Below are 25,226 nucleotides of genomic sequence, written 5' to 3'. Positions count from 1 at the left end.
TGTGCTGGGACGCTCAGCCCGCCGTCGGGGTTGCATAACGGGGCCGGCTGCGCCCGCCCCCGCGGAAGCCGGGTATAAATAGGAGCGGTGCTCCCACACCCCCGCCCCCCCCCCCCCCCCCCTTCGCCCCGTCCCCGCAGCGCTGGGGGCTTGCGGAGCTGCGTTTGGCCGAGCCCCTGGAGTCCCCTGCGGATAGACGGCCGTTTGCGGGGGGGGGGGGGGGGGGGGGGAAGAGGAGGAGGGGGGAAGGGGTATGCGAAGAGTTAAAAGCCTGCTGCTTGTTACAATGAAATTATGGCTGGCAGTGGCGCCGCTGCTCGTTCAGCAGACCTCCACTTTTAAACAGTTCACAAGAAGTTCATCAGGGCGGCGATTATAACTGCACACGCGCTCGCACCGGGCGAGCGCCAAGGGGTGGCTTTGGGGAAGGGACTGGCAGTCGTCGAGGCGCAGGCTGTGACCCACCCAGGTGGGCCCTGGGACATCCCACCACCTCTCTGCGCTCTGGCAGGCTTTGCCCTACTCCGGCGACGGTGGCGGTGGTGGGACGTGGCGCCTCCAGATTACCCAGTGTGGCTGGGGAAGCTCTCGGCCGCCCGTGCCGCTTCAGCGTTTCGCTGGCTGCATGTGTCAGGGGTTTGACGGGCTCTAGTTCAGGCACCGCGCCTTATCTTAACCATACACTTCCATCGAGGAAGCCAGGTGGGCACAGGCAGCCCCTCTGAGGAGTGGCGTGGGTTGGCCTCGCGTGCCCTCGAAGGAAAGTGGGGAGTGGGGCTGCGTGCCGCTGAGGCCTGTCACCTCCAAGCCGGCGTCCATCCCTCACGGATGAGGCAGCGCACGGGGCGGCTACTAACCTTATGTAAAACCCTAAATCACTCTCTCCATGCTGCTGCTGCCTCTATTGAAAACATTACGAGCGGCGCATCTGGAAAACAGTAAATCTGTCCAGAAACCGTCTTTCCAGTGAAATAACTCCTTTTGAATGATAGCGCGGTATCTAATCTCCGCGGATTTTTGTTTCCTCGCAGCGATTTTTGCGGACTTCATTAGGCAAACCTAACCGTTCTGGAGAGAGGAGGTTCAGCATGCCGTTTCATTAATATACATTTGTTCCAGACGTGGAGTTTTGCACAAAAGGCCTCTCTGAGGGGAGAAAAAAGTGTTGGGGAACAAGGCTTTCCTGCCGTTTCAGTTCTTAAACCTCTCTGAACCTGTGTGAAGTATTGTGTTAAAGGCCCAATCTGGGCTTCTTCCCCATTAAATGCCAAAGTGATCATTTGCATATTTTGTAGCCTGACAAAGGAAATGAGTTTGCTGGGGAAGCATGGATGCTTTGGGAGACGTTACGCATTAAACTCCCAGTGGTCAATCGCCCGTTACTGGCTTGTGTGTGTGTGTGTGAAAGGAGTATCATGCCTCCCGCTTAAAGGCTTCTATTTTTGTGAGAGAGGAAGAGCTGAGGGATATCCTGTGCATTAAAGGCTCCCCCTACTTATTAACCCAGCATTTAGCAGCAGGATGCAGGCTGAAGCTCAGTCAAAAGAAACGACTCAACCTCCGAAGAGCAATTAAAATCTTGCACTGGAATAAATCATGCGCCGCGATAATCCTGTTAATAAAACGCAGCTTGTCCTGACACTTCGCTCATGCAGCAAACTAGAATTTAATGCGAGCGGAGGTGGCGTTAGGCAAGGTAGAGGGGAGGAAAAGCCTTTCCCGCTCCGCTGCTGGACGCGAAAATGCGGTTACCTTTCACCTGCCCCTCCGGCTGCACACGGCGCCGATCCTCTTGGACTGCTAATACTTCTCCAGCAAGCCCGCTAATGATTTCTTTCCCTGGAGTGAGCAGGCATCATTGAATTACTGAAAGCACTCGCAGCAGCAGCAGCAGCAGCAGCGGCGGCAGCAGCAGCAGCAGCAGCTCCGATGCAGAAGCCACCAGGGCTCGGTGCTTAATCAAATCAAGGGGTGGGGAGCTCGCCAACCCACTTACTATTTTTAACCCCTTTTTCCAAGTTAGTCATGTGCAGACGCTAAAGGAGAGGTTTTTATTTAGATCCCTTCTGTAGCAGCGTCTCTTCAGTTTTAAGTCCTCGTGTGAAAGCTTTATCAGCAATCAGCGTAGCGAATACGCACGGTATGTGGCTGTTCCTGTGATGCACTCCTGCTCCTGTGTACTCCTAATGCAGGGCTTTTGTGAGTGCCTGTGGGTAGTTTCGCATGTTCCCTTGCCCCGTGGGGTCTCCCTCCTTGGTTCAGCCTATGTGAGCTGAAGGTCTGGGGACTGGTGTGTACTTGGCCGGCTGAGTCATTTCTTGTGGAAATGAAATGCAGTGGAGAAACTTTTATTTGTCGATAGCCTGGAATGATTCTTAATTTTCTAGATGTGCGCTGGGGAAAAGATCCATCTCCTCTGACCTATAAATGCCCTCAATTTGCTCCTTTATTGCAGGGTATCTCCCTTAGCGGTTAACGTAGGCAGCTCACTCCCCGCACCAATCCTGCATTCATTATTAATTACCCGGAGGGAGGCTGGCTGCTCCGCCGTGATGTTTGCACTTCCTCGTAGACAAATCTGCTCAACTTTTTTTTTTTCCTTTTCTTTATACTTTTTTTTTAATAGAATATAAAACCGTGAAGAAAAGCGGTGATTTTTAAGAAGACGTCATGCTTTCTGCAACTCCCCTGTATGGCAACGTTCATAGCTGGATGAGCAATGAAAGGGTCCGCATGTGTGGAATTAATGAAGACAGGTAAATATTTAAGCTTCTGGCAAGTTAAACCACACTGTAATTCTGCAGCGTGAGGTCTCGGAGTTTGCTCGCTTCCCTAATGCTGGAGCAGTTCGCTGCTGCCTTGCATCGAGATCAGCCCAGCTTGGAGGAAGGGCAGGGGGGGAGAAACAAGACGTGCCTGAGAGCGGTAGAGCAGCTGCTGATTTACTATTTAACAGGCAACCTGGGTCAGTGAAGCGGGGACGCCCTTTAAAGAGATTACTCCCCAAAGCAGCCTTTAAACGCACTTTTACAATTAATTTATTATTTCGTATTTGTGAAGGGGAATTAAACCAAATAGTGCACGTGTTCTTGCGGTGACTCACTATGGCAGAGGGGTTTCTGCCTGCGACTTGGTGTTCCCTGCCTTTGGACCAACAGCTTGTCCTGTGAAATAGGAACAATGGGCTTTCTTGTCTCCCACAAGTGAATGTCTCTTCCTCCCGACCTTTTTTTCTGCTGAATATCATTCTTTCAATGATTAAAATTACAGTCTTTAATAGAATTTTCAATGGAGTGACGCAGGCAGTGGCTGGTGTCCTCTTCCCTTAACCCCCAACTTTTTAAAAAGCAAAACGGCACTGAACAGAAGCTGCAGGTATGCCTGTGGTTCTCTGTGCCAGTTTTGTGTGGTTTTAGTGTCTTTCTGTCTTCTCTTTGAGCCCGTGTTCTCACTGTTGTGTGAAAAGCCTCCGAGAAGCTGGGGAAAGTTTTTGGTCTTTGCAGGGAATACTCTTTGCAAACATAAGCTGAAGCAAAATGGCCAAATGTCTCACTTTGCTTTTGCGCCCTCCCTCCCCGCTTTTCTCCCAGTTATTTAGGGATAATAATTTTACTCGCTGCTTGCGGGAAAGGTGAATCTTCTAAAACCAAATATATTAAAATTGCATTTCTGCTTTAAGGTGATAATACACCTTTAAACACTTTGATTGAAAGGGGTTCTTTTGGGTAGTGCGAAACTTTCCTTCTGCTGCACGTCAGTGATTTTTATGCCTGGGATTTGAAATTTGGCACTAAGTTGTACTCTTTATCAGTGCTTTCTGTAATAACAAGTCCCAGTGCTGCAACACTGGTGTGGCACAGATGCGCAGCTCCCTCTTAAGCATGGAACGGCTGATGTTTGTATGATATTACTGTGTGTGTTTTAATTTTCTCCTCAGCAGCATCAATGGATGGTACATGAACAGGGTATGTTTAAAATGCGATATTCTCTCCTTGTAAAAAGAAAAGGGCAAGGGGCAAAAGAGAAAACCTTGGCAAAAATCACTTGTGTTGCAAGAGATGTGTTCGGTGTGTTCTTGGTGTCAAAACCTTTTATGCTTGTTTTCAAATGGTCCTTGCTTTCTAAAGTAGTCACTGTGCCTGGGTACGCAGAAGGATAAATATGGTATCGCATGGGACTTTTCTAGGGGAGTCAAAATATGGAGGTGATAAAATCCTGTACTGATCTGAGATGCACAGGATGTTTTCAGATAGTAAGCTTCTGTTTTTTAACAGGAAAATTCCCGTTAATGATGGCGATGCACCGAAAAGCAGACTGGAGTTGAGGGAAGAAAATCACCTGAATCACAGTGTGGTAAGAAGTTAATAGCTTCACGCTGCAGCTGAATCCGTGCTTGTCCTCCCCACCCTTACCCTGGGATGTTATTACATGATCCATTTGGAGAAAAATGATTAAAACACCTTTCTGTTGCAGCTCTAGCTGGGCTTGGGCCACATGCAAATTGTTTCTGTGAAACAGTGGAATGGGGCTTTTTTACTTATCTCATTAATCTTTTGACGCTGCCTTTGTGGTGCGTGGTGTTGTGTGACGTCGTACTCTTTACTTTACCTGTCTTATGGATAATGTCATGCATCATACTGGCATGTGTAACAAAACCAGTTCATATAAGCGTTAAGTGCATCAACGTTTCAGCAAAGTTGGTGGTTTTCTCCTTGGAGTGTATGCGGGGAGCGGCGAGAGGGGAAGAAATGTGACAGGAGACCTTTCTTCATGCTGCATCCTCAGAAGCCTTGCCCCATGAATCGTGTGGTGGTGGCGAGCCCCGGAGCAGAGCTGTGGCAGATGGAGAGGTCCTGGAGGAGGAGGAGGGAGAGGCTCTCCGTACTTCTCTTCCTGCTCTCCATGCCCCAGCCCACATCCTCTTGCACTGGCAGGGCTAGAGCTGACGAGCTGTTTGGTGCATGAGAACAGTGCCACCAAGCATCGTCTCTGGGCCACTTGTGGCTGCTTGGGCTATGGGTCCTCATGCCTTTGTTTCTAGCTGATGAATTTTGGATGCGTAGAGATTTGTATTGATGTTTGTTCTGATATATATTGCTTGGTAGGTTGCTGTTCTCCCGTTTTCCAGCGCGATCAGCCTCTGTACGTTTTCACGACGAACAGTGCGTTTGCACTGGTATTGTTTCTCTTCCAGAATGCTGATGTATCTGTAGCTTGAGCGATGGTCATGTTAGCGAAATTTGAAAGTAACATACTTCTTGTTCTGTAAAGGTGGATGCGACTACAGCACATCGCATTGACAGTCTTGCAGCTCTGAGTATGGACAGGTCTGGACTCATGCGAGAAGGACTCAGAGTCCCCAGTAGTATTGTCTATTCCAGCTTGTGCGGACTCGGCTCGGAAAAATCACGGGATGCTACGAGTTCGATAGCCGGGCTTGGATTTACTCCTGAAAGAAATCCAGAGATACAGTTTAAGTCTAATCCCCCTGAAGCAGTAGAAAACGCAGCTGTCTCTGGAAAAGCCCCGAACGGCTTCAGCACTATATACAAAACGCCACCTGGAATACAAAAAAACTCTGTCCCGACGGGGGAGACGCTGGGTTTGGACCGAACTGCAGGTGACAAGCAGAGTCCCCTCGGTGTCAATGGTGCTAGTTACCTAAGGCTCCCCTGGGTAAACCCCTATATGGAGGGCGCGACGCCCACTATATACCCTTTCCTTGACTCACCAAATAAGTATTCGTTGAACATGTACAAGGCATTGCTACCTCAGCAGTCCACCTACAGCTTACCGCAGCACCTGGCTTACTCGCCCGTGTGTACGAACGGTGAACGTTTTTTATACCTGCCTCCTTCCCACTACGTTGCCCCCCACATCCCTTCATCGCTGGCATCGCCCATGAGGCTTTCGACTGCTTCGGCTTCACCGGCGATCCCGCCTTTGGTGCACTGTCCGGATAAGAGCTTGTCGTGGAAGATGGGTGTCAGCCCTGGCAACCCCGTCGACGCGCATGCCTATCCCCACATCCAGAGCAGCAAGCAGCCCCGGGTCCCTGCCGCCAAGCCAGCCCCGGCCAACATGCCGGCGGACCCTGCACTCCTATTGCCGCACTCGCCCCGGCCGTCCCCCCGCCTCCCCCTGCCCCCCCAGGTAGGGGATGCCTATGCCGATTTCCACAAACACTTCCCCAGGATCACCACCTCTCCCTCCTCTGCCGTCACCCTCCCGAAGCCCTACGTGAACGTCGGTGGCGAATTTCCACCCTCCCGCCTCTCCAATGGGAAGCTTCCTAAAGGCAGCGATGCTGGGGAGGTGCCCCCGCCAGCTGCCCCTCATGTGCGGAAAGCTGGCCATGACCGGAAAGACGGCAGGTCCCCCCCGCTCCTGGAAAAGCAGACCCCGACCAAAGACGTCACCGACAAACCGCTGGACTTGTCGGCAAAAGTCATCGACGCAGAAACTGCCGGCAAGTCGGACCACGGTAAGAAAATGACGCCGACGGTGCTGGTGCATGGCAGGGCAGGAGGGGGGACGCACTTGCCGGGCAGCGACATCGTTCAGAAAGAAACCGTTTCTCCCGGGAACGGCTGCCCCATCTACAGGCCTGAAATTATCAGCACGGCACCATCCTCCTGGATTGTTCCCGGTCCCAGCCCCGGCGAGGAGAGCGGGAAGAATGTCCAGCTGAAAAACAAGGCGCTGGACTGGGTGATCCCACAGCAGCGGAGCTCCTCCTGCCCCAGGATGGGTGGCACGGAGGCGGTCGTCGGCAGTGTTTCAGGGACGGTGTCGGCCGGGGGGCGGCCGGCGTCGGCGTCGCCAGCTCCCAACGCCAACGTGGATTGTGCCAAGACGGCCAGGAGCTCTGCGGAGAGCACTGCCTCGGTCATACAGCACGTCGGGCAGCCTGTCGCCACCCCTGCGAAACACAGCAATAAGGTGGCCAAATCCTGTGGCCAGGAAGCCAACTTCAAGGCGAGTGAGACCGCGCTGACCTCCAGCCCCATCTTCCTGCCGCCCAACGAGGCATTTCGCTCCCCGCCTCTGCCCTACCCCAGGAGTTACCTCCCGTACCCGGTGCCGGAGGGGATAGCCATCAGCCCTCTCTCCCTCCACGGGAAAGGACACATGTATCCGCACCCCGTCTTGCTGCCCAATGGCAGCCTCTACCCTGGCCACCTGGCTCCCAAACCTGGCCTCCCCTACAGCCTGCCGGCGGGGCGAGGGGAGTTCATGACCTACCAGGATGCCCTGGGAATGGGGATGGTGCACCCCATGCTGCTGCAGCATTCGGCTTTGGAGATCAATAAGGAGGAGAAGGCAGAAAGGAGGTCACGGTCTCATGAGAGGGTCCGCTATGAGGACCCGGCTCTGCGGGGCCGGCTGCCGGAGCTCCTGGAGACCAGCGGGAAGATGCATTTCGACGTACCCGGTGACAAGAGCGTGAAGTTTCACCAGAGCTCTGGCCACAGTAAAAACTCGGCCAAAAGCGACAAACACCTCTTCCCAGATCTTCTGCGAGACGAGCAAGAGGCTAAAAGCGAAGCAAACGTAACGAAAGCCAGCTTTGCTATGGAAAGCAGTAATCAGGCTAATGACCCTACAAAGCACAAGGTAGAGCAGGCGTCGCAGCACAGGGATTTTATTGTAATGAGAGAGGAGTTTGGAAGAAATAATGATCTTCACGAAACCTATAATTTCAAGCAAGCCCAGAGTTCGTCGGTTTTTGGCTTAAGGAAAGAAGATTTGTCCATCAGCCAGCCTAAAGAGAGAGTGATGGTCCAGCCTTCGCCTGATTTCTTGGAAAGTGCTCACGAGAGTGACGCTCCGGCTCTGGCTTTTGGCAAGGTGCAGGAGGACGCGAAGCCATTCTGCATGGGGACCGCACCACCGAGCATCGACGCCAACCAGACCTATACCAAAGACGGAGCCGACGACGCAGAATCTGCCGATGGCAAAATACTGAAGCCTAAGCCGTCTAAGTTGGCCAAGAGGATCGCAAACTCTGCTGGTTACGTAGGTGATCGATTCAAGTGTGTGACAACTGAACTGTACGCCGACTCCAGCCAGCTCAGCCGGGAGCAGCGGGCATTGCAGGTGAGTCCGCGCGGTCCAACGACCGCCGCGCTTTTGGTCATTATTTCTCTGTTGCAAGTCGCAGTCAAGTATTAAAGTTGAGAGAAGCAACGCAGGTGGGGAAATCAGAAATTTTTCTGTTAGGTCATGCTTGCCAGAAACAGTTTTAAATCACAGAGTAAGTTTGTTAGTGAGAGAGAGGCGATGTAAAGAATAGGATGTATGGCTGTTACGTATCTACGCGCTAGTAAGCTTAAAGGGCTTTTACTAAGATCTGATAAAAATGTTAATGTACGTGTGAAATGTTTGTGCAGTTACGGAGGGGAGTCGGACAGGCATGCATGTTACCTTGGCACTAGCGAGGGCTGTAATTTCTCAGCTAGCCTGTAGTGCCAGCTAGCAGAGCGTACCCAGAAGTTGTGATTAGTATGCCAAACGTGCCGTTTGATGGAGAGGAGTCGCAGCCATGTATTAGCGGGTCTCGGGCAACGTTTGCGCCCAGCGAACGTGTAGGAAAGAGTAGGAGCGGTATTGAGGTTGATGCTGAGGGATGACAGACAGATATTGTATAGGAGTATCTTTAAGGTATTTTACTTTTAATGAAGGGATGAGTTAAGCCAAATTGTTTTGCATTGTTAAGAAAAGAATTGGTTTATGCTTATAAAAATGGATGAAATTATCTAAATGATCCATTGAGTGCCCATTTTAATTACATAGATGGAAGGATTACAAGAGGACAGTATTTTATGTCTACCTGCTGCTTACTGTGAGGTCAGTTCTTCAAATTTTTATTACTAGACTCTTACATAAACCTTTGAGTTAAATTTCATTTCCAAATACACAAAGGGAAGTTTGTGGGCCATGGTCGTCTTAATTCATTGTACAGTTTTGTGTTGTTTTGTTTTGTTTTCTTTTTGTTTTTGTCTCTTTTTACCTCCCAAACAGAATGTTTTTGTTTTCTATACAGTATACATTTATATATATCTTATATATATATATATATACACACACACACACTTATATGTGAAAGAATTGTGTGGCTATTTGCATATAGATGCTAGAACACTGTTCTACAAGTCAGGTGTATTAAACTCCTATCTATCTGAAACCTTGGTTTTTGAGACGATTTTTCTTTGGAAATGCTTTCATATAAGGTAAGGCAAATGAAGTAGCTTTTATCGCAAGACTTCTTTTTTCATATCAATTCTCTTTCTAGCGTGCAATGATGCGCTTCTCAGAGTTGGAGATGAAAGAGAGAGAAGGCCAAACAGCTACCAAAGACTCAGAGGTCTGCAGATTCAGCCAGGCAGACTGGGAAAACTTGAAAGGAAGCAGTGAAAAGAAGCCAAAGTCTGTCGCTCTGGAAGATGCCATTGCCGACCAAAATGACAATGACAGATGTAAGCAAATTTAGATGGCTTTCTGAAGCGCGTACGTGTCTCTATGCCGTGGCAGCTTGCAGCAAAGCTGCATGGGCAGCGTAATCTTCATGTTCTCGTGGTGTTGCTGGTTAAAGTCACTGACCTCAGCCTCTGCAGGTACAGAGCTGCCGCGGCTGGTGCTCTCTGTGCTTGTTTGGGGTCTGCAAGTTGCTGGTTACAGGAGATGGTTAGCCGTCATCGAAGTTACTGTCTTAAAAAGACTGTCGTTTTAATCGGTGGGGTACCACATCAACCAGTGAAAGCAAAGGTCCAAGGTTATATTTTAAATGCAGAAAGGAAGTGGAGAAAAAGGGACAGGCTCAGCTTCCTGCACTTGCTGTAGCGCTGGGACATGCCAATATTGCAGCTTTCAGGCAAAGCAAGGATGGAGGACAGAAGGGTGATGGGGAGCAGGAAAGGACGTGCTCTGCCAGGCTGGCTTACCCATAAAAGTTGGCTGTAAAACTCCAGGTGATGAAAAGCTGGTTTTCCTGGGTGACTTCTTGCTGCAGTGGCCGCGGGGGTGTGTGTGTGTGTGTGTGTGTACAGCTGGCCAGCACAAGTCCTCGCAGGCAGGTGGGGGGGGCTGTGAAATTCCCCATGGGACTGGCTGCTCCCTCTAGGCTGTGGCAGGGTGTCAGAGGACTATGGAAAATGCGTGCTAACAACATTGTCCTAAAAGTAAGAAAAACTTTAAAAAAAAAAAAAAAAGATACTAGGCGATTTTTTACTGTATGCAAGAAAAATCACTCTTTTTTTTCGGTAAGCATGTGGCTTTCATCAGTCTCCCAATTTGTTTCTTTTACCAATATAATTAAGGAATGGATCAGTTCCTCCTGCTGCTACTTTGTTTGTAATAACTCGGAAAAAAACCCAAAACATGCTGAAAGTGTTGCAAAACAAGAGGAAACACACTGCAGACTGTGTTGTGGGCACTGTACGTGTGCTCTTCTGTAGGTGGAGATTCATGAGTAGGGCTAGTAGAAAATTTCATTCAGGCAATTTAATAACTTTGAATTATCGTTCTGGTCTTTGGTTAATGCTTTTGGCAGAGAGCATGCTGGTCAATCGTACTTGCTTGGTTACTCACCTAAATCAAGTTACTTTGGTATTGCTGTCACTGAAATAACAGCCTCAACAAAAATCGGCCTGGCGAAATAGCAAGGGAAAGTTTTAATTGTGGAAGTGGAGAAAGTACCAGGTGGGGGGAGGCAGGCTGAGCCCCTGGAAGCTGAGCGGGCTTTCCCTTCTCCAAGCTATGTCAAGGCAGCTTGGGGGAGGGAGGCACTGCTACCTTTGCAGTCCCTGGGCTAAAGCTCAGAGCTCGGCAGGCTGCTGCCCCGGCTCTCCCCCTTGCAGCCTCCCTTGCTCCTCAGAGGGCTCAGGGTGCCCTGCTGATGTCCTCTGTTAAATCCCACCCTGGGTGTGCTGGAAAGTGTAAAGAGCAGCAGCAGGGTCCTGCCAGCTTGTTCTGGCTGCAGGGGGAGATGGGTCCGGCAGGGGAGAGGGTGATGGTGGGGGTTGGCAGTCTGCGGGGTCAGAGGTGGGTGCAGGGGAGGGAGGGAGAGGCTGCTGGGGGCGGCGTGGGGAGGAAGAGCATTAGAGCATCGCTGTTTGAAAGCACCGCCCCTCCCATCCTTGCAAAGGGTTGACGATACCGTGTGTCCTTAAATTCATCGTTTAGTGAGCTCTCCGGTGCTTGAATCTGCTGGCTAAAATGTGTTTGAGACTATTAAATAACTATTGGAAGCAGGGAAAGTATGTTCAGTCTTATGTTAGTTTATTCCTCTTCTTTACTAATTAGCTCTGACTTAACAGGCTATTTCAGAGTTTGGCCGAATGTCTAAACTCCTTAAAGCACAGATCTGTTCTGCTGAGGGAGCTCCTCTTCTGTATGCCTGCCTGAACAGCAGCAAATACTTACTGATACAGATTCAGGTCTCAGTAAAAGTTTTTTATTGTGGTGGTTCACCTCCTGCCCCTCGGGATAGCAGCTGATAAATCAGGAAGCTGAGTTTCACACTTCTTGGAATGCCTCTAGTGTAGTGGCTTGGGCTCTGGTGGGGCTTGAGCCACCAGCGGTCTTGATGCATCTCTCGCCGAGCGACTGGCGATGGGGAATTGTGGTCTACCTGCTCTTCCCTTTCGTTTGTCACCAGCGAGAGCCAGGGCTACCTGTCTCTTCTCTTCCCTTCCCTTCCGATTTCTAACCATGCTTTGGTGCATTTGACTTTAAAGCTCTCGAGTGGGAACTAGCTGATGGTTTGCAACCTCTTTCATTTCCTTTTCTGCCTCCTGCAAGCGATCTTATGCTGAAAAGATGTTTCACCTCGTTTTACGTAGCAGTAGTCCAGCTTTGGCTAAAAGCAAAGCAGCATGCCTTTGTGTGTGCGAGTGGGGAATTTAGGAGCAAAATAGGTGAGCTGTTTAGGCGCTGCTCCCGCCTTGAGCACTTTACCTGCCCGGTGTCAGTGGGGAAGAGGAAAACAGCAACTGAAACTGCCATTGTGGCACAGAGCTGGCTTGCAGGGCTCCTCCGCTGCCGCCTCGGCTGCAGCCGTGCCTGGTATGGAGCGCAGAGCCGATCGGCGCCCTAGCAGCTGCTTGCCCCCTCGGTTCCTCTAAATCTACCAGTGTGACGACAACAACAACAAAAGGCTAAACAACACAGGCAGGTGATGCTTACAGAGGCATCTGATGGGATGGAAGCTCCTTTTTTTAGCGTGTCCTGGGACTTGTTCATTTTCCTAGCTGTATAGCACATGTACGGAGTTTTTTGGAAGCAAACGAAGGCACAGTACCTGATTCCTTAAACTTTTCCTCTCACTTGGCGGTGCATGGCTTTGCCGTACCCAGAGTCTTCTTAGGCTTCATCGTGCCTTCCAGAGAAGGGTAAAAAAAGGTGTTTGGTTTTAATTAATTATTTATTTCTTTTTTAAAAAAGACCCCATTTAAGGGAGGTAGCCATGTTAGCTAATTAATGAGCAATTAAAGCCGAGGAGTAAAGTAGAAAGTGCTTTAATTCTCTCCCATCTCGTTTAGGTTTTGCCGGGCATTCTGAGAGCAGCCGCGAAGCTGCTTTGTTGCCAAGGTGACTTGTAAATGTTGCTGAGGCGATGCTGCTCCGGTGCATTTCCATAGCACAAATGTGATAAATTATGGGATGCATATGTCATGAGTCATAGGATTGTTCAGAGATCAAGTGATTTAAGCTATTGGCACAGACACGCGCATCAATACGGGCATGTGATGATCGCATGTTGGTTCATAACAAAGCTCTTTTAGCAGTATTGAAAATCATACCAGAGTGTGAAAGATTGAATAAATTCTACAAGCTGTGGATTTCTTGATCGGGGAGCGTGATTTTACCCATTTATCTAATTTTCTAGGAGGAAGACACTGCCCGTTTAAGCCTTAGCTGGGAAAAATAAAACCCGATATGTTAAAAGCCTGATCTTAAGGTGTGAGGTCATGGGGAAAAAGTTAAAGCAGTTTCTATGTGTGAAAGTGAATGGTATAATGTGCCAAAGCCTTTAGAGCTGATCTTCAGCATCGGAGCGAGGTGTTGGTGTCCCTTTGCATGGTAATCCCCTGCTTTTCTTTTCTCCCTGGGCTGTGTGTATATACGTGAACAAATGAAGGATGGAGACAGTAAACATGTCCTTTGCCCTGGTCAGTTATTACCTTCCTGCCGTGGGACATAGTGCAAAAAAAAGGGAAAAAACAAAAGTCTGTGCAGGGTGAATGGCGCTTGCTTGTTTGTGCAGTGCGGCAGGCTTGGGCAGAAGGCAACAAATATGGAAAACTCCCAAGCAGAGGTACTTGGAGGGAGAAATTAAATCATCTGGGTTTCCTCTGCCCCATAGGATACTCAGAATTGGATGCTGAAGGTGACTTACGGAATTTCTTACTGTTGTTGTGATCTCCATGCTGAATAGCAGGTTTTAGCATTTGGATAGTCATTACCGACCTCGGATGAATAAAGGGTGCCTTGCATAAGTGAGCGCAATGAGAGGTTGCTCCAGGGAAGAGGAAAGGCTGTTTTTAGCTGCCATGTTATTTGAACAAAAGAATCGCAGCTTAAACACTAAGATGTGTTTCCTTGTTTGCATCGCATGGGAGGGCCTGGCCTCAAGCAGCCGACAGCAACAGGAAGATGGAAAAATGAAGGAAAGTTTTTTTTTGGGTAGCGTGTTTGTGCGTGTGTGTAACCGTTTCTCGTGAGATTGTAACCTGTGCCCTAAGGAGATAGTGCTTCAGGCAGAAACCATATGGAAAGAAGCATCTTCTTAGTTCTTTGTTGTTTCTGGTTGGGTTGAGAAATGGTTTGAGTTTGTTGGTGCTGGTTCTCACAGCTGGTGTGAGACTGGCAAATGCTGGAGGCTCGAGGAGGGAACACGTTTAGGAGTTTAATCTCCTTACTCATAGAGGTGTGTTGCTATGAGAACTCAGCATTTATCCTGTGTTTCTGGCTACCTCATCGCTGTTTGAATAATGATGATATGAAAACTCCCAAGTATTTTGTTGTTGTTTTCTTCCTCGGGCAGAGAAAAGGATGTTGTAGATACATGGTGGGGGGGATCAAAACCAAATAAATTCTCCTTGTCCTTGTTGGGCATGCACGATATGCTTATGTTGCTGTGTCTCATGTTGACATTTATATCTTAATTTGGGGAGACGTTGCGTCTGATTCGTGTTGCTTGCAAAACAGTTTGAGGACAGAGTGGAATCCGGTGGTAAAATATTAATAGAACCTGTGCTCCGTGAGGCGGTTGCTGCTGTGCCAAGGGGAAAAACCTCTGGGCGTGCGACGTGTCCCTGCAAGCTGCATAAGAGAGCCTGACAGCCTGTGGGTTATGCTGTGTCCCGAACAGCGACTGACCTTTGTTCTTTCGCGGTGAAAATGCAGCCGTAGAAGAGGCGGGGAGCATCGGCGGTGGAGCAAGGACGCGTCCTGCGCAGCTCCCTGGCTTTGTGGTGGCTGTCCTCCCGTGTCGATGCAGGATGATTACACAACCTGGATTAATGTGCAGAGATGTCGCTCCTCTTAATGGTCTTAACCACATCTAGCAGGACGAGGTTCAGGGACGCGTGGGCAGTGGGCAGTCCTCAGGAGGGATTTCTGGCGCGGCGGACGAGGACACATAGCTCTGGTCGCCTGAAGGGTCCCCCTCAGATGTGACCGGAGAGTGGAGGCAAAGGTGTCGCAGAGACGCTGGCAGCGAGGGCTTTTTGGATAAACTTCAATAGGCGTGTGCTGTTCTCCTCGGCACGTGGAGCCCTGGGGAAGCACCAACGGTGATGAGCTGTTAGCGAGGTTGCAGCAAATGACTCTCCCCTCCTTTTTATTTTTTAGCACAGACGGTCTGAGCCGAGCGGTTCTCGGCATCCCTGTGCCAAGTCCTCTTGCAGATAGAGAAGGAATTAATCTGCAGCGGGTTGCTGTTGGTGGTGGCAGGCTGGAATTAGCTTGCTGTTTCCTGCAAGCCCTAAAGATTAAGACCATCAGCCCCCACCCCCCCCAGCCTGCTACTTCCTCTGACCCTGCGAAAGCTTCTCTGGGAGTTGGTCAGGATGTGCCTGCCTTTTCTCAGGCCAGACAGCATGAGGAGCAGGAAAGCTGTCCCGATCTAGCGACTCTCTGTGTGAACCACGGCGTGTAGCTGCTGGTACTGCTGGAGACGTGAAGGCTACAAACAGCAGCAGCGTGGCGGAGAGTGCCCTTGCCTGATCTGTTTGGGGAAACTGAGCATATAAGTATAATGTTTCCTTATGAAAGGGGGAAAAATAGCAGATTGCATTAAAAATGTGAAGTGAAATCCGATAGAAGCGTTTCTAAAGTGATACTTAAAACGTGGCTGGTCCGGCTGCTTTTATGCTGTGTGAAACAGCACTGCCGGTGCTGTTGGTGTGGTTATACGATACAGCTGTTGGGCAGCATCTTCATGCCAGATGTGCAAGTAGGAGGTGTTGCCAGATTCATTCTGGTTCAGGGGGATGCTGGTGATTTAGAGGCACAGTCATAGTAAGCTGAGATACCTGTTTTCTGGAACGTGTCAGCATTGCTGTCTGGAAGAAGTGTGACAAACTGGGTTTTAAAGTCTTGAAGAGAGCAGGTGTTGGCCAGACGGCCTGGTGGAGAGGAGCATCGCCAAATAGCAGAATGGCCCGAGTGTCCTGCTCGCCTGGAAAAAGCCAACTTTTGTTTTAATTTTTCTTGGCCAAATACCTTCTGCTATTTTATAAAGCAGCCCTGCAGGCAGCTTCCCAAGCAGTGTAAAAATGTTGCTGGGGTGTCTTCTGGTGTCTGCAAACATCTCCAGAACCCTAGGTGCTTCTTGGAGCCATTTCCAAATTGTAGTGAAGAAAAATCTCATCGGAGAAGCTTCTTTTTTTTTTTTTTTTTTTTTTTAACCCTCAGCCTTCCATTGCTGACAACAGGTGCTTCAAGGATGGTTGAGAAACCAGAAGGTGTCGGCAGAGCTGTAGGAAGGGTGTTCTCAAGATAAGGTGGGATAGAGTTGGGCTGCATCCAGGGGCTGCCAGTGCCTGGACACTGGTGTGGTGGGTCTCAAGAGGGCACAGGAGGGGAGAGGGGGCTGCAGGGGAGCAACCTCTGCCCTGGGAATGGGGAAGAGCAGAATTTGAAGGCCAGGCTGTACGGGGGAGAAGGCTGAGTAGGGACTGGGAGGATCAGGGGGAGGGGAGGGAAACGGAGCTGTCAGGAGTCCAGGTAGGAAACCAGCAGATGTGTTTGCAGGAAGGGAAGTGGGAGAAGGAGGGAGGGCAAAGAGGAGGAAGAGGAAAATGGACAGTGAGCCATGGGGAAGCAGGATGGAGCATACACACAAGTTTGCCAAATAGTGGTAGATGTGCAGAAAGAGTATTGGTCAGCCGGGAGGGCTAAAACGCATGGGGAAAGCAACTTGTTTGTGAGAATTGTGAATAGGAAGCTGATTAACTGTGTTGCAGTCTGTACTGCCTGTCTGCCTAACCATGCCTTGGCTAGTTTGGTTAAACCCAAGGAAAAATACCTACTCAAGATGATGATTAAGTGTCATTTTAAGTCAAGCATCCATTTAAATTGCTTAAGCTGTCTCTAAATTTGGGGGAACAGTATCGGAGAGGGGAAGCTGAAGTTCGGGCAAGCATGGCAACATAGGTTTTTTTGTGGCTAATTTGTCAGACTAGTTTCTAGTAAGCTTTTCAAAGCTCACCCGCTCGCTGCTGATAAAATTATTCCCTGAAAAAAGTGAGGTCTTTTTTTAAAAGGAGGTGACAAAGATCATGTGATACACAGTGACTGGCTGGTTACTTGAAGTGAGGAAGCCTTTTTATAACCTTGGATTCAAGTAGTGCTTTTTGCAAAATATCACAGCTATTCTTAGTGGTATTCCCGTGTATGTGTGTGCGTGCTCCGTATCCCATTTATATCTCCAGAAGAAGGGACGAACGCTTTTAAGTCAGACTCTGCAATTCGATGCGAGAAGTTAGGGAAGGATTAGGAGTTAGCGAAAGACTAATACTTTATTATCATCAGAAGGTATTTTTGAAAACAAAGTAATTGCAAAATGGAGCTTGGATTATTACTTACCACGGTTTTGAGGGGAGAGGTTGCTTTCTGAAAAGGGTCTGTGCTTCAATTGCTAAAGATGTTTCTTTATTTAAAAAAGCGTATTGTGATGTTTCTATGGATACAAGTATTGTGAATATTGTACTTCTTTAATCGATATAAAAACAACAGAAAGCATCGCGCTTTTGGGGGTTTTGTACTTAACCGTTGAGAAAACTGCTGCCTTAGGCTGACCGGAGGACCCACTTGCTCTGAAGTACAATTTTGTGTTTATTTGCATGCCTCATGAGCCATAAGTCATGATGGATATGACACTGAAGAGATCAGAGAGCATAGCTTTCTCACAATGAATTGTTTTGTATTTATTAGATCTTGTGGTGTTTGTTTTTTTTTAATTGTAGGTAACTTTACTAGTACAGAAAACAACCAAGGTCACTTTCTTGAAACTCCAGAGGAAAAAGATCTCTCAAATGAGAAATGTTATTTAGAGAGACATTCTATATATGAAAAAGCAGAAGACCAGCCAACAGAAGATATTGGCCAACATCCATGTCCACGTCTGGACAGGAAGCGTAAACACTCTGGTGAGAGAGTGCAAAATGATGGCAGCCAAAATGAGAACTTTGTGGATGAACTGCAGGATGAACTTATATCAAAAGCAAAAAAGAAGAAGAACTCCAAAGGTAAGACAGAATTTTGCTTTGGTCTCGCTCAAGGAATGTCTTGTGAAAGGAATGTCCCTTTGGCTTAATGTGTTTCCATTTTTGAACTTGATAGTTACTAATGTGAGCACTGTCATTTCACATAAAATTATATATATGTATATATATGTATGTATATATATGTATATATATATGTATATATAAAAAACTTGGTATATAAGGGTAAAGCACTAGTCGTTGGACACTGTAGCCACAGCAGTGCAAGTTACTGTAGTGCATGTAACCCGTAATGAGTGAACCTTTAAAATGCATAGTGTGGTGGTAAAGCTGAGACTATATGCCCCGAAAGTGAAATGTAGCTTTTGTTTTAAGTTGAGGGGGCTTTTTGATTAATTTTTAGTTATTTTTCCATTAGATGACTGGCCTGAGAGGGAAATGACAAACAATTCCTCTAACCACTTAGAAGAGCCCAATTGTAATGAGGTGACCAACCTGAAGGTGTGCATTGAATTAACAGGGCTCCATCCCAAAAAGCAGCGTCACCTGCAGCATCTTAGGGAACTATGGGAGCAGCAGGTGTCACCAGAGAGATCCCCGTCCGGCAAGTTGGGCCGGCAAAGCAGGAAAGATTTAGCTGAGGCTGTTCAGCCAGAGGCCACTGCAAAGGTCAAAGACTTCACAGAAGAAAGGCACACCAAGAAAAGGTCAGAGGCCAAAAGCAATAGAAGTTGGTCTGAAGAGTCCCTCAAAACCAGTGACAATGAACAAGGTATGCAGAGACTACTAGGGAAACCAGCCGGCTTTAGCATTTACAGTGACGCATGCTGCCACCGATGTTAAGGAATTGTCGAGAGCTTTTTTATTTTTTGGAAAAAAAAATTTATATCTTTATATTTCTGTAGATGTCCATTTGTATAAGGACTGACACCTCCTCTTTAAGAATTACACCATAGTGATATTTGGCAGACAAGAAAATGTGTTTGTGTATGTGTGTGTAACTATGTGTTCGTGCATGTGTGTGTGTGTTTTGGCTTTAAATACTCTTTCATAGATAATGTGAAGATGAAGTTCATGTCTCTAGAGGAGAGCTGGGGGGGGCATACAACGCGGGCATGCTTCTGGGCGCGGGAGGGAGCAAACAGTCTAGTCTGCTAGTTGGTGTAAGAGCGTTTAACCACATGTAGGATTTGAGGGGCTGTGACCCTCTGAAACAATGTCAGCACAGCTAGCAGCTGTTGATCTTGGGAACCCAACGCCTCCAGCACCCTCAGCACTGCTGGCTTTCCCTGCTTTTCCCAGGGCATATGCTCAAGAGCAAAGCTCATCCTCCTCTCAAAGAGGATGCCTTGCTGGTTCGACCTGGGTATGTTCTGCAAACCCCTGTGGCCCCACTCCCTGGCCCTTGGCAGAGATCTTCCTAGTGGCTCGCTTCTAAGGGCCCACTTCCTCAAAGCACATCAGCTTTCCTTGACTTGCTTCTGGCTGCTTCTGTCCCTCTCACTCCACTTCCTCCTTTTCCCCATCCTTTCCCCCTTTTCTCCCCGTTCCCTATCTCGGGGGAGAGCCTGTGGAGACAATCTGTCGAATTTTCCTTCCTCCAGTCCCCGCTGTCCTCAGCCCCCCGGGCACATTGTCTGCTCTGCTGCTTTTCCCCTTCTCTTCGACATTCGCTGCCCTAGCTTGGTTGGAGGATTGGTGGGGAATGGCAGCACACAGCCCACGTGGCTGATCCCCCTTGCGCATCCCCTGCACCTTGTCATGAATCCCTGTCTCTTCTGGGCACAGCAGGGAGCCCTTGTCTCCTTTTTCAGCTTTTCAGGTAAAAGGTTGCAAATAGTTTTCTTCCTTCCTCTCCTCCTCTTACCTCTCCAAGTCCTTTGCCTGCTTTTGAGGAAAGGCTGTTTCTGGGAGGGGGAGCTCTGAGTTGGACGTCTGGGCTCCTTCCTCCTTCACAGACCTGGGAGCTTCATCAAACTGATAGACATTCGCCATCCAGCTGGCCTCACCTGTAGTTTAGCTGGGATCCCCTCAAAAGAGGGAAGCACGAGGAGAGTGGATCCTCTTGTCCCATGCCATGGAAAGGACTGAGTCCAGGTCATCCTGCACCGGTGAGAGTTTTCCTGGGTGGCATCTCCGAAACAGTCACAGGCAAAAGTGTCGGCTTCCCTTCTGTCCTAAAGCTTCTCACCCATCTTTCCGCTTGGTAGGATTATCTCAGGGTAGAAAACCCCAAACTTTGATGCTTATTGGTGGGGAAGGTTCCTCAAAAGGATTTGTGGAGCAGGAGATGAAAACTTAGTTTAAAAGGAGCTTTGACTCTTACTCCCTTGCTTTATGTGCTGCCTTGGCAAGCGTGGTATCTGCTCAAACATCCCTGCCCATCACCTGCTCCCCTTTGTACTTTCAGAAAGAGATACCTTGTAGAGATTAAACAGGGTCACTAACAAGAAGCCGCATTGTGTAAAGATGCTCAAGCTTTCCCCTGCAATGCCTCCCGTGGCAGTGACAGGCTTCTCTAACTCATGACCTCGGGAAAGAAGAAGAGGTGGCTCCCAATTTATGCACCATTCCCAATGGCATTCAGATTCAGTCGCCCCATGGCTGTGAAAAACCTCCTGGTTTTGGAAGCTGCTATAAAACGATAAACCTGACTTAATCATGCCGTGCCATTCATTGTGCACTGGAGAGGCACTGGAGATCATTCAGATCACTTTGCTGATGTTCCTTCAGTCCCATTGAACTGTAAACCTTTGAGTCTTCTTTTTCTTAGTTCACTAGGATAAGGACGTTTTTCCCCATTGTGTGACAGAGCATCGTCTGCATGACAGTTGCATGGGGATGGAGACTTCCAACTTACCTTTCTTGCCTGGGACTAGTGCTCGAGCTTTCTTAAACAAGCAGATATTGTGAATACCAGAATATACCCTGTCACTTGCAGCTTTTTCTTGCTCTGGGGCTGGGAACAGCTGTTCCTGGTGCCCAAGCACTGCCTGTGAATGTGGCAGTCTGCTGCTGGGAAGCTGCTTGTATCCCAAGAAGTGGACTGTAACAGGGCATCAAGGTCTGCCCCTGCACCCGTCAACCCTTACTCTAACAGCAGGATGATTTGCGCTTGTGCCTGCTAATCTCTGGGAAGACAGAGGTTGCTGACTTCTGGGCTTGTTGTTCCAGTCGTGTTCAATATGGGATTTTAGTGTCATGTGTGGCATTGCAAGCCGCCACTGGCTTGTCACCCCTCTGTCCCCTGGTCAGTGCCTGCTGGCTGGGTGACCAAGCTGTGGTCGCTGGAAATGTTCCCCCGGTGACTCTTCTGGCTGTTGCCTCCTTGCAGCCTCATTTGTGGGTCAGAATCATGAGAGCTGGGATGTGGCTTGCCCGAAATAATTTCAGGGCCCTGCCTCATCCCGCTCACAAGGCGATGTTGCCCGTGCTGGCTGTCCAGGGCGCAGCAGGTCCGTGAGGATGGGGATGCCTGCAACCTCAGGGCATTGTGCTGCTACCCCAGACCTTCACTGTGGTGGGAGCCACGGTCTCTGCTGGGGTCTCAGCCGAGCATTAACCCTCTCAGCGCTGGTGGTGTGCGGTAGCCAGCTCTTCCGACAATCCCCCAGGGAGCTGCAGCCGCTCAGCCGGCGTGAGACGAAAACTCAGGCAGCACGAAAACCCAGGCAGCACGAGAAGAAAAAATGCAGGCAGCACCAAAACAAAAGCCTCGAGGAGAGGAGCCGGGAGGATCTTGCCCACCAGGAAAGCCACTGCGTGCCCCTCGGAGCCGCCTCGGGTTGCAGGCAGCGCGGCGGCCGCTGGCTTGGCAGGCAGGAGGAGGCAGCTGCCGGGGTGGGAGCTGAACAAGTGAGCGTTCAGGTGACGCGGCAGCTGCTGCTTTTCCACGTGGACCTCTCTGCAGCCCGCTCCTTCGGGAAGGGAGGCTGGTCCTGCTTTGAGTCAGGCTCGCCACAACCCACATCAGTCAGAGGCCTGGGGTTTTTTTGGGGTTTTGGTTTAGGTGTTTTTTTTTTTTTTTTTTCCATGGATATTTGGGGATATTCCTGCTCACTTTTGGTTTTCTTCTCCCTTCACCTGTGTAGTGGTCAGAAAGATGGGGTGGGATTCCAGGATTAATTACATGCCTTTTTTTCTGTCCATATGTCTGGCATTTCCCAGGCTGACACTTGGCTTTTTCTGGATAGCACTGGCCTCTTGCAATGTTATTGATCCCAAAGCTCCTGGGCATACCGTTGCTATTCTCCATCTCTTGGCTGCGGCACCCGTTTAGTCTGGTGCCTGCTGTCACCACTGTGGAGGGTCGAAGTGGAGCACGGAGTTGACATGGAGCTTGCAGGCTGGAGTATGCATTTTTTGGTGGTGATTAAACTTTTGCTTTTAATGCCTCAGCCTCCCTGCATGGGAAAGCCTGCAGTTCTTTGAGATAGGCTTCTCTTCTTGTGGTTTTTTCCTCCATCCTTTTGGAGTTTATGTCCTTCTCCAGACCTGTGAGGTGTTTTTCTACGTGCAGCAGTTTCTTGCTTCGCTTTGCACTCACCAGACCTCATTGCTGCTGCTTTCCATCTTTGCAATTTTTTTTAGTAAGCAATTAAGTAGAGAATGATGATACTTCTGTATTGCAATTGGGCTTTTCACGTGCTACTCCAATTAGGTTAGTTGGGAACAGGAGAACGAAATACTCCTTGCTTCATGCTGTCTGCAGAGTTGGAAAGACAGCCTTGCATCCGTAGGCTTAGCCTACAACTAGGTGCCTTCCTTCAGGATTGCAAAGCCTGAAAAAAGTACTGGATTTTTTGCTGAACAATCTGCACATCCTCTGTCCCGTAAATTCCCTGACATCTGCTTGGCAAGCTGTGGTATGCATCTTTTTCTAGAAAAAGTGACTCGAAAGAACTGAGGGATTTCTGTTTTCATCTTTAATCTAGAAAGCCTTCTGCAAGTTGCGTTCGCAGATCTATTTAAAGGAAGACAAAAGTGTGAAGCTGCCCACCAAGAGGATTCTAGATTTTCTTTTTTACCGACTGGCTCTGGATTGTGTCTCTCTAAGTAAAGGTCTCTCTTCTCTGAGCAGCTTCCGTATTTGCTCCTGCCATCTCTTCTGTTCTGAAAGTAACATCACTTCAGAGACTTCTCGGAGCAAAGGAGCCTGTTTCAAGTGCTCAGGGTTTTTTCCACGCCTTCCCTCAGTGGTGTGGTATTGTTTGGCTAAAGTGTCCTTTCCTTTCCAGTGATCTTTAATTTTTCTGCAGAGGAGTTGGTTCTGAGGTCACCTCGATTCTCTTCCCAAGGGAAATTCAAACTATAAAAAGTCAACTTTCCTGTCCTTGTTTTGTTGTAAACCTGCTTGCACTCTGAAAAAAAAAAAAGTAACCATGCTTTTTTCCATGTGGCCCAGATTGTGGGATCCAGCTTGTCAGAGCTAACCCTCGGAGAAAACCCAGCCCTGCCAGTATCCTGCCGCAGGCGGCAGAGCACTGGCCTTAGCTCCCCGATGTCCATGGGCTTTCTGGTCTCACAGAAAGACTTGCTTCTGGATGGAGTCCTTGGAAAAACACAGCCGATTGCTTTTCCTGCAAAATTCCCGCGCTTGTTGATAGAGAGTTTGCACAGGGTTTCTGTAGGGCTGGCTTCTTAAGCCTATCTTCTCTTGGTTTGTTTTTTAAATAAAAATGCTGCCGAGGAGACGTTCCCAGTCTTATTGCCGTCTTAGGGCTAAGCTCAATGTTGCCACTTGTGCTGTCCCATTAAGACCTCATCCATGCTCCTGCCTCTCTTGCTCTCCCCTCCTCCCCTGCCATCCATGTATCTGCCCTGCAACCACACCTAGCCAAAGGTGGACAAGCCCGGCCGGGCCCAGGCTGCCGGAGGAGTTGGTTCCCCTTCAGATAAAACAGTTCCAGGTAAGGAGGCGAGTTTTTCCCCCAGTGAGGCGGTGCAGCGGCAGCTTTGCCAAGCTGGCACGGCACAGCACAGCACCGTACGGCCTTTGCGGTGCCCTGGCACCCGGCGCGGGGCATAGCGATTTTTATCAGAGCGTTGTAACTGTTAACGTAATGTTGACTGGCAAGATGCTATTTACAATTTGAATGTGGAACGCTTAAAATATTAATGATTTGAAAATGTAATTGGTAGAACTCTTAAGCAGTTGAGGAGCTTGTATTAAGTGCTAGCAATGTATTTTCCTTTTAACACACCATGCAATGTGTAATGCCTTTCCTTCCCATTTAGGCTTGCCCGTATTCCCAGTGTCTCCGCACATGAAGAGCCTTTCATCCACCAATGCAAACAGCAAAAGGCAGGCTCAGCCAAGCTGTACTCCAGCCTCGAGGTTGGCTGCCAAACAGCAGAAAATTAAAGAAAGCCGGAAGACAGATGGGCTGTACACAGACGAGGAGGAGGATTTCCAACATGCATCTCTGCTGCAGAAATACAGCGAGTGTGAGAAGCCATCAGGGAAACGTCAGTGTAAAACAAAACACTTGGCACTGCAGGAGAGGAGAAGGAGGTCATCTCTGACAGGGGATGACACCACAGATATCGAAAATGCTGAAGATAAGGTATCTTTATGTAGACTTAATTGTCCACCAGCCTCTCAGAAGGCAGAGCCAGCCTGCTTAAAACTAATGCGCTGTCATGCATGCAGGGTAGCGGGGATTGCATTCACGTTCGTCTGTGGATGCTTTGCACATTTTGTATTTGCTTTTCTTCACCCAAGTTAAAGGCACTATTGCAGGGGGTGAGGCATCTTGCATTTAAAAGCTGTAGCAGGTCTTTTGTAAAAAAATTAAGTAAGAGTAGAAAAGTGTGATTCTTTGCTGGCAAAATATATTCCCATTGCTAAATTGTAAAAACGAGGATTAAAAAAACCCTCACAATAATGGCTTTGACAGGTCACAGTAACGAGGAAAGTCAGGAAGCGACCAGAGCCTACTTCAGACTGCGACTCCTCGCCAGCCAAGTTGTACGAGCAGAAGCTGTATGATCGCCTGCAGCAGACCCCCTCATTGCTACCTGCCTCACAGCCCTCGCAGCTACCGATCGCAAGCCCCCCTCAGGAGACCACCCCGAGCCGGCCCATGCCGCCCGAAGCACGGAGGCTTATCGTCAATAAGAACGCGGGGGAAACGCTGCTGCAGCGGGCGGCACGCCTGGGGTACGAGGTAAGGGTCCCTGAACGCCCTGCAGGGTGATGGATTTTTTTACTTAAAAAGTTAAAGCCGTCTTTCGAGATTTATAGACAGAAATTTTGCAAAGCAGCAGCTCTGAGTTTGGTCGTTGAATTTCGGAGGTGTCCCCCCCCTTCCTTGCTGCATTCCCTTCCTTGGCATGCGGGGTATGGGGGCAGGTTGCTGCAGGAATAGGTCCCCACCGCTGTTGGGTCAGCATCCTGCGCGAGCGAGCAAAGGGTAAAGATTTATTGGCAACCCTCGCTTCCGTTTAAATATAGGCCATCTGCAAACAGAATGAATGTCTTTTTTTTTTTAA

The 25,226-nt window shown here is 49.0% G+C and overlaps 1 protein-coding gene across 2 annotated transcripts in view; it reads left to right on the top strand.

Annotated features, from left to right (window-relative positions):
• Positions 1-2,670: 2,670 nt before the first annotated feature.
• BCOR (BCL6 corepressor) overlaps positions 2,671-25,226 on the top strand; it is a 38,858-nt gene continuing 16,302 nt past the window's right edge. The window contains exons 1-9 of one of the 2 annotated variants that reach the window (XM_086471528.1): positions 2,671-2,756; positions 4,275-4,353; positions 5,272-8,100; positions 8,797-8,850; positions 9,296-9,479; positions 17,475-17,756; positions 18,151-18,504; positions 23,970-24,298; positions 24,632-24,901. In XM_086471528.1, the coding sequence (XP_086327654.1) occupies positions 2,671-2,756; positions 4,275-4,353; positions 5,272-8,100; positions 8,797-8,850; positions 9,296-9,479; positions 17,475-17,756; positions 18,151-18,504; positions 23,970-24,298; positions 24,632-24,901 (4,467 nt within the window). The remainder of the gene's footprint in view (positions 2,757-4,274; positions 4,354-5,271; positions 8,101-8,796; positions 8,851-9,295; positions 9,480-17,474; positions 17,757-18,150; positions 18,505-23,969; positions 24,299-24,631; positions 24,902-25,226) is intronic. The other variant, XM_086471606.1, reaches the window with a different exon arrangement.

This window comes from Leptosomus discolor, chromosome 1, assembly GCF_034619465.1.
Source record: "Leptosomus discolor isolate bLepDis1 chromosome 1, bLepDis1.hap2, whole genome shotgun sequence".
Lineage (NCBI taxonomy): Eukaryota > Metazoa > Chordata > Aves > Leptosomiformes > Leptosomidae > Leptosomus > Leptosomus discolor.
This window is presented reverse-complemented; position numbering and strand designations above follow the sequence as displayed.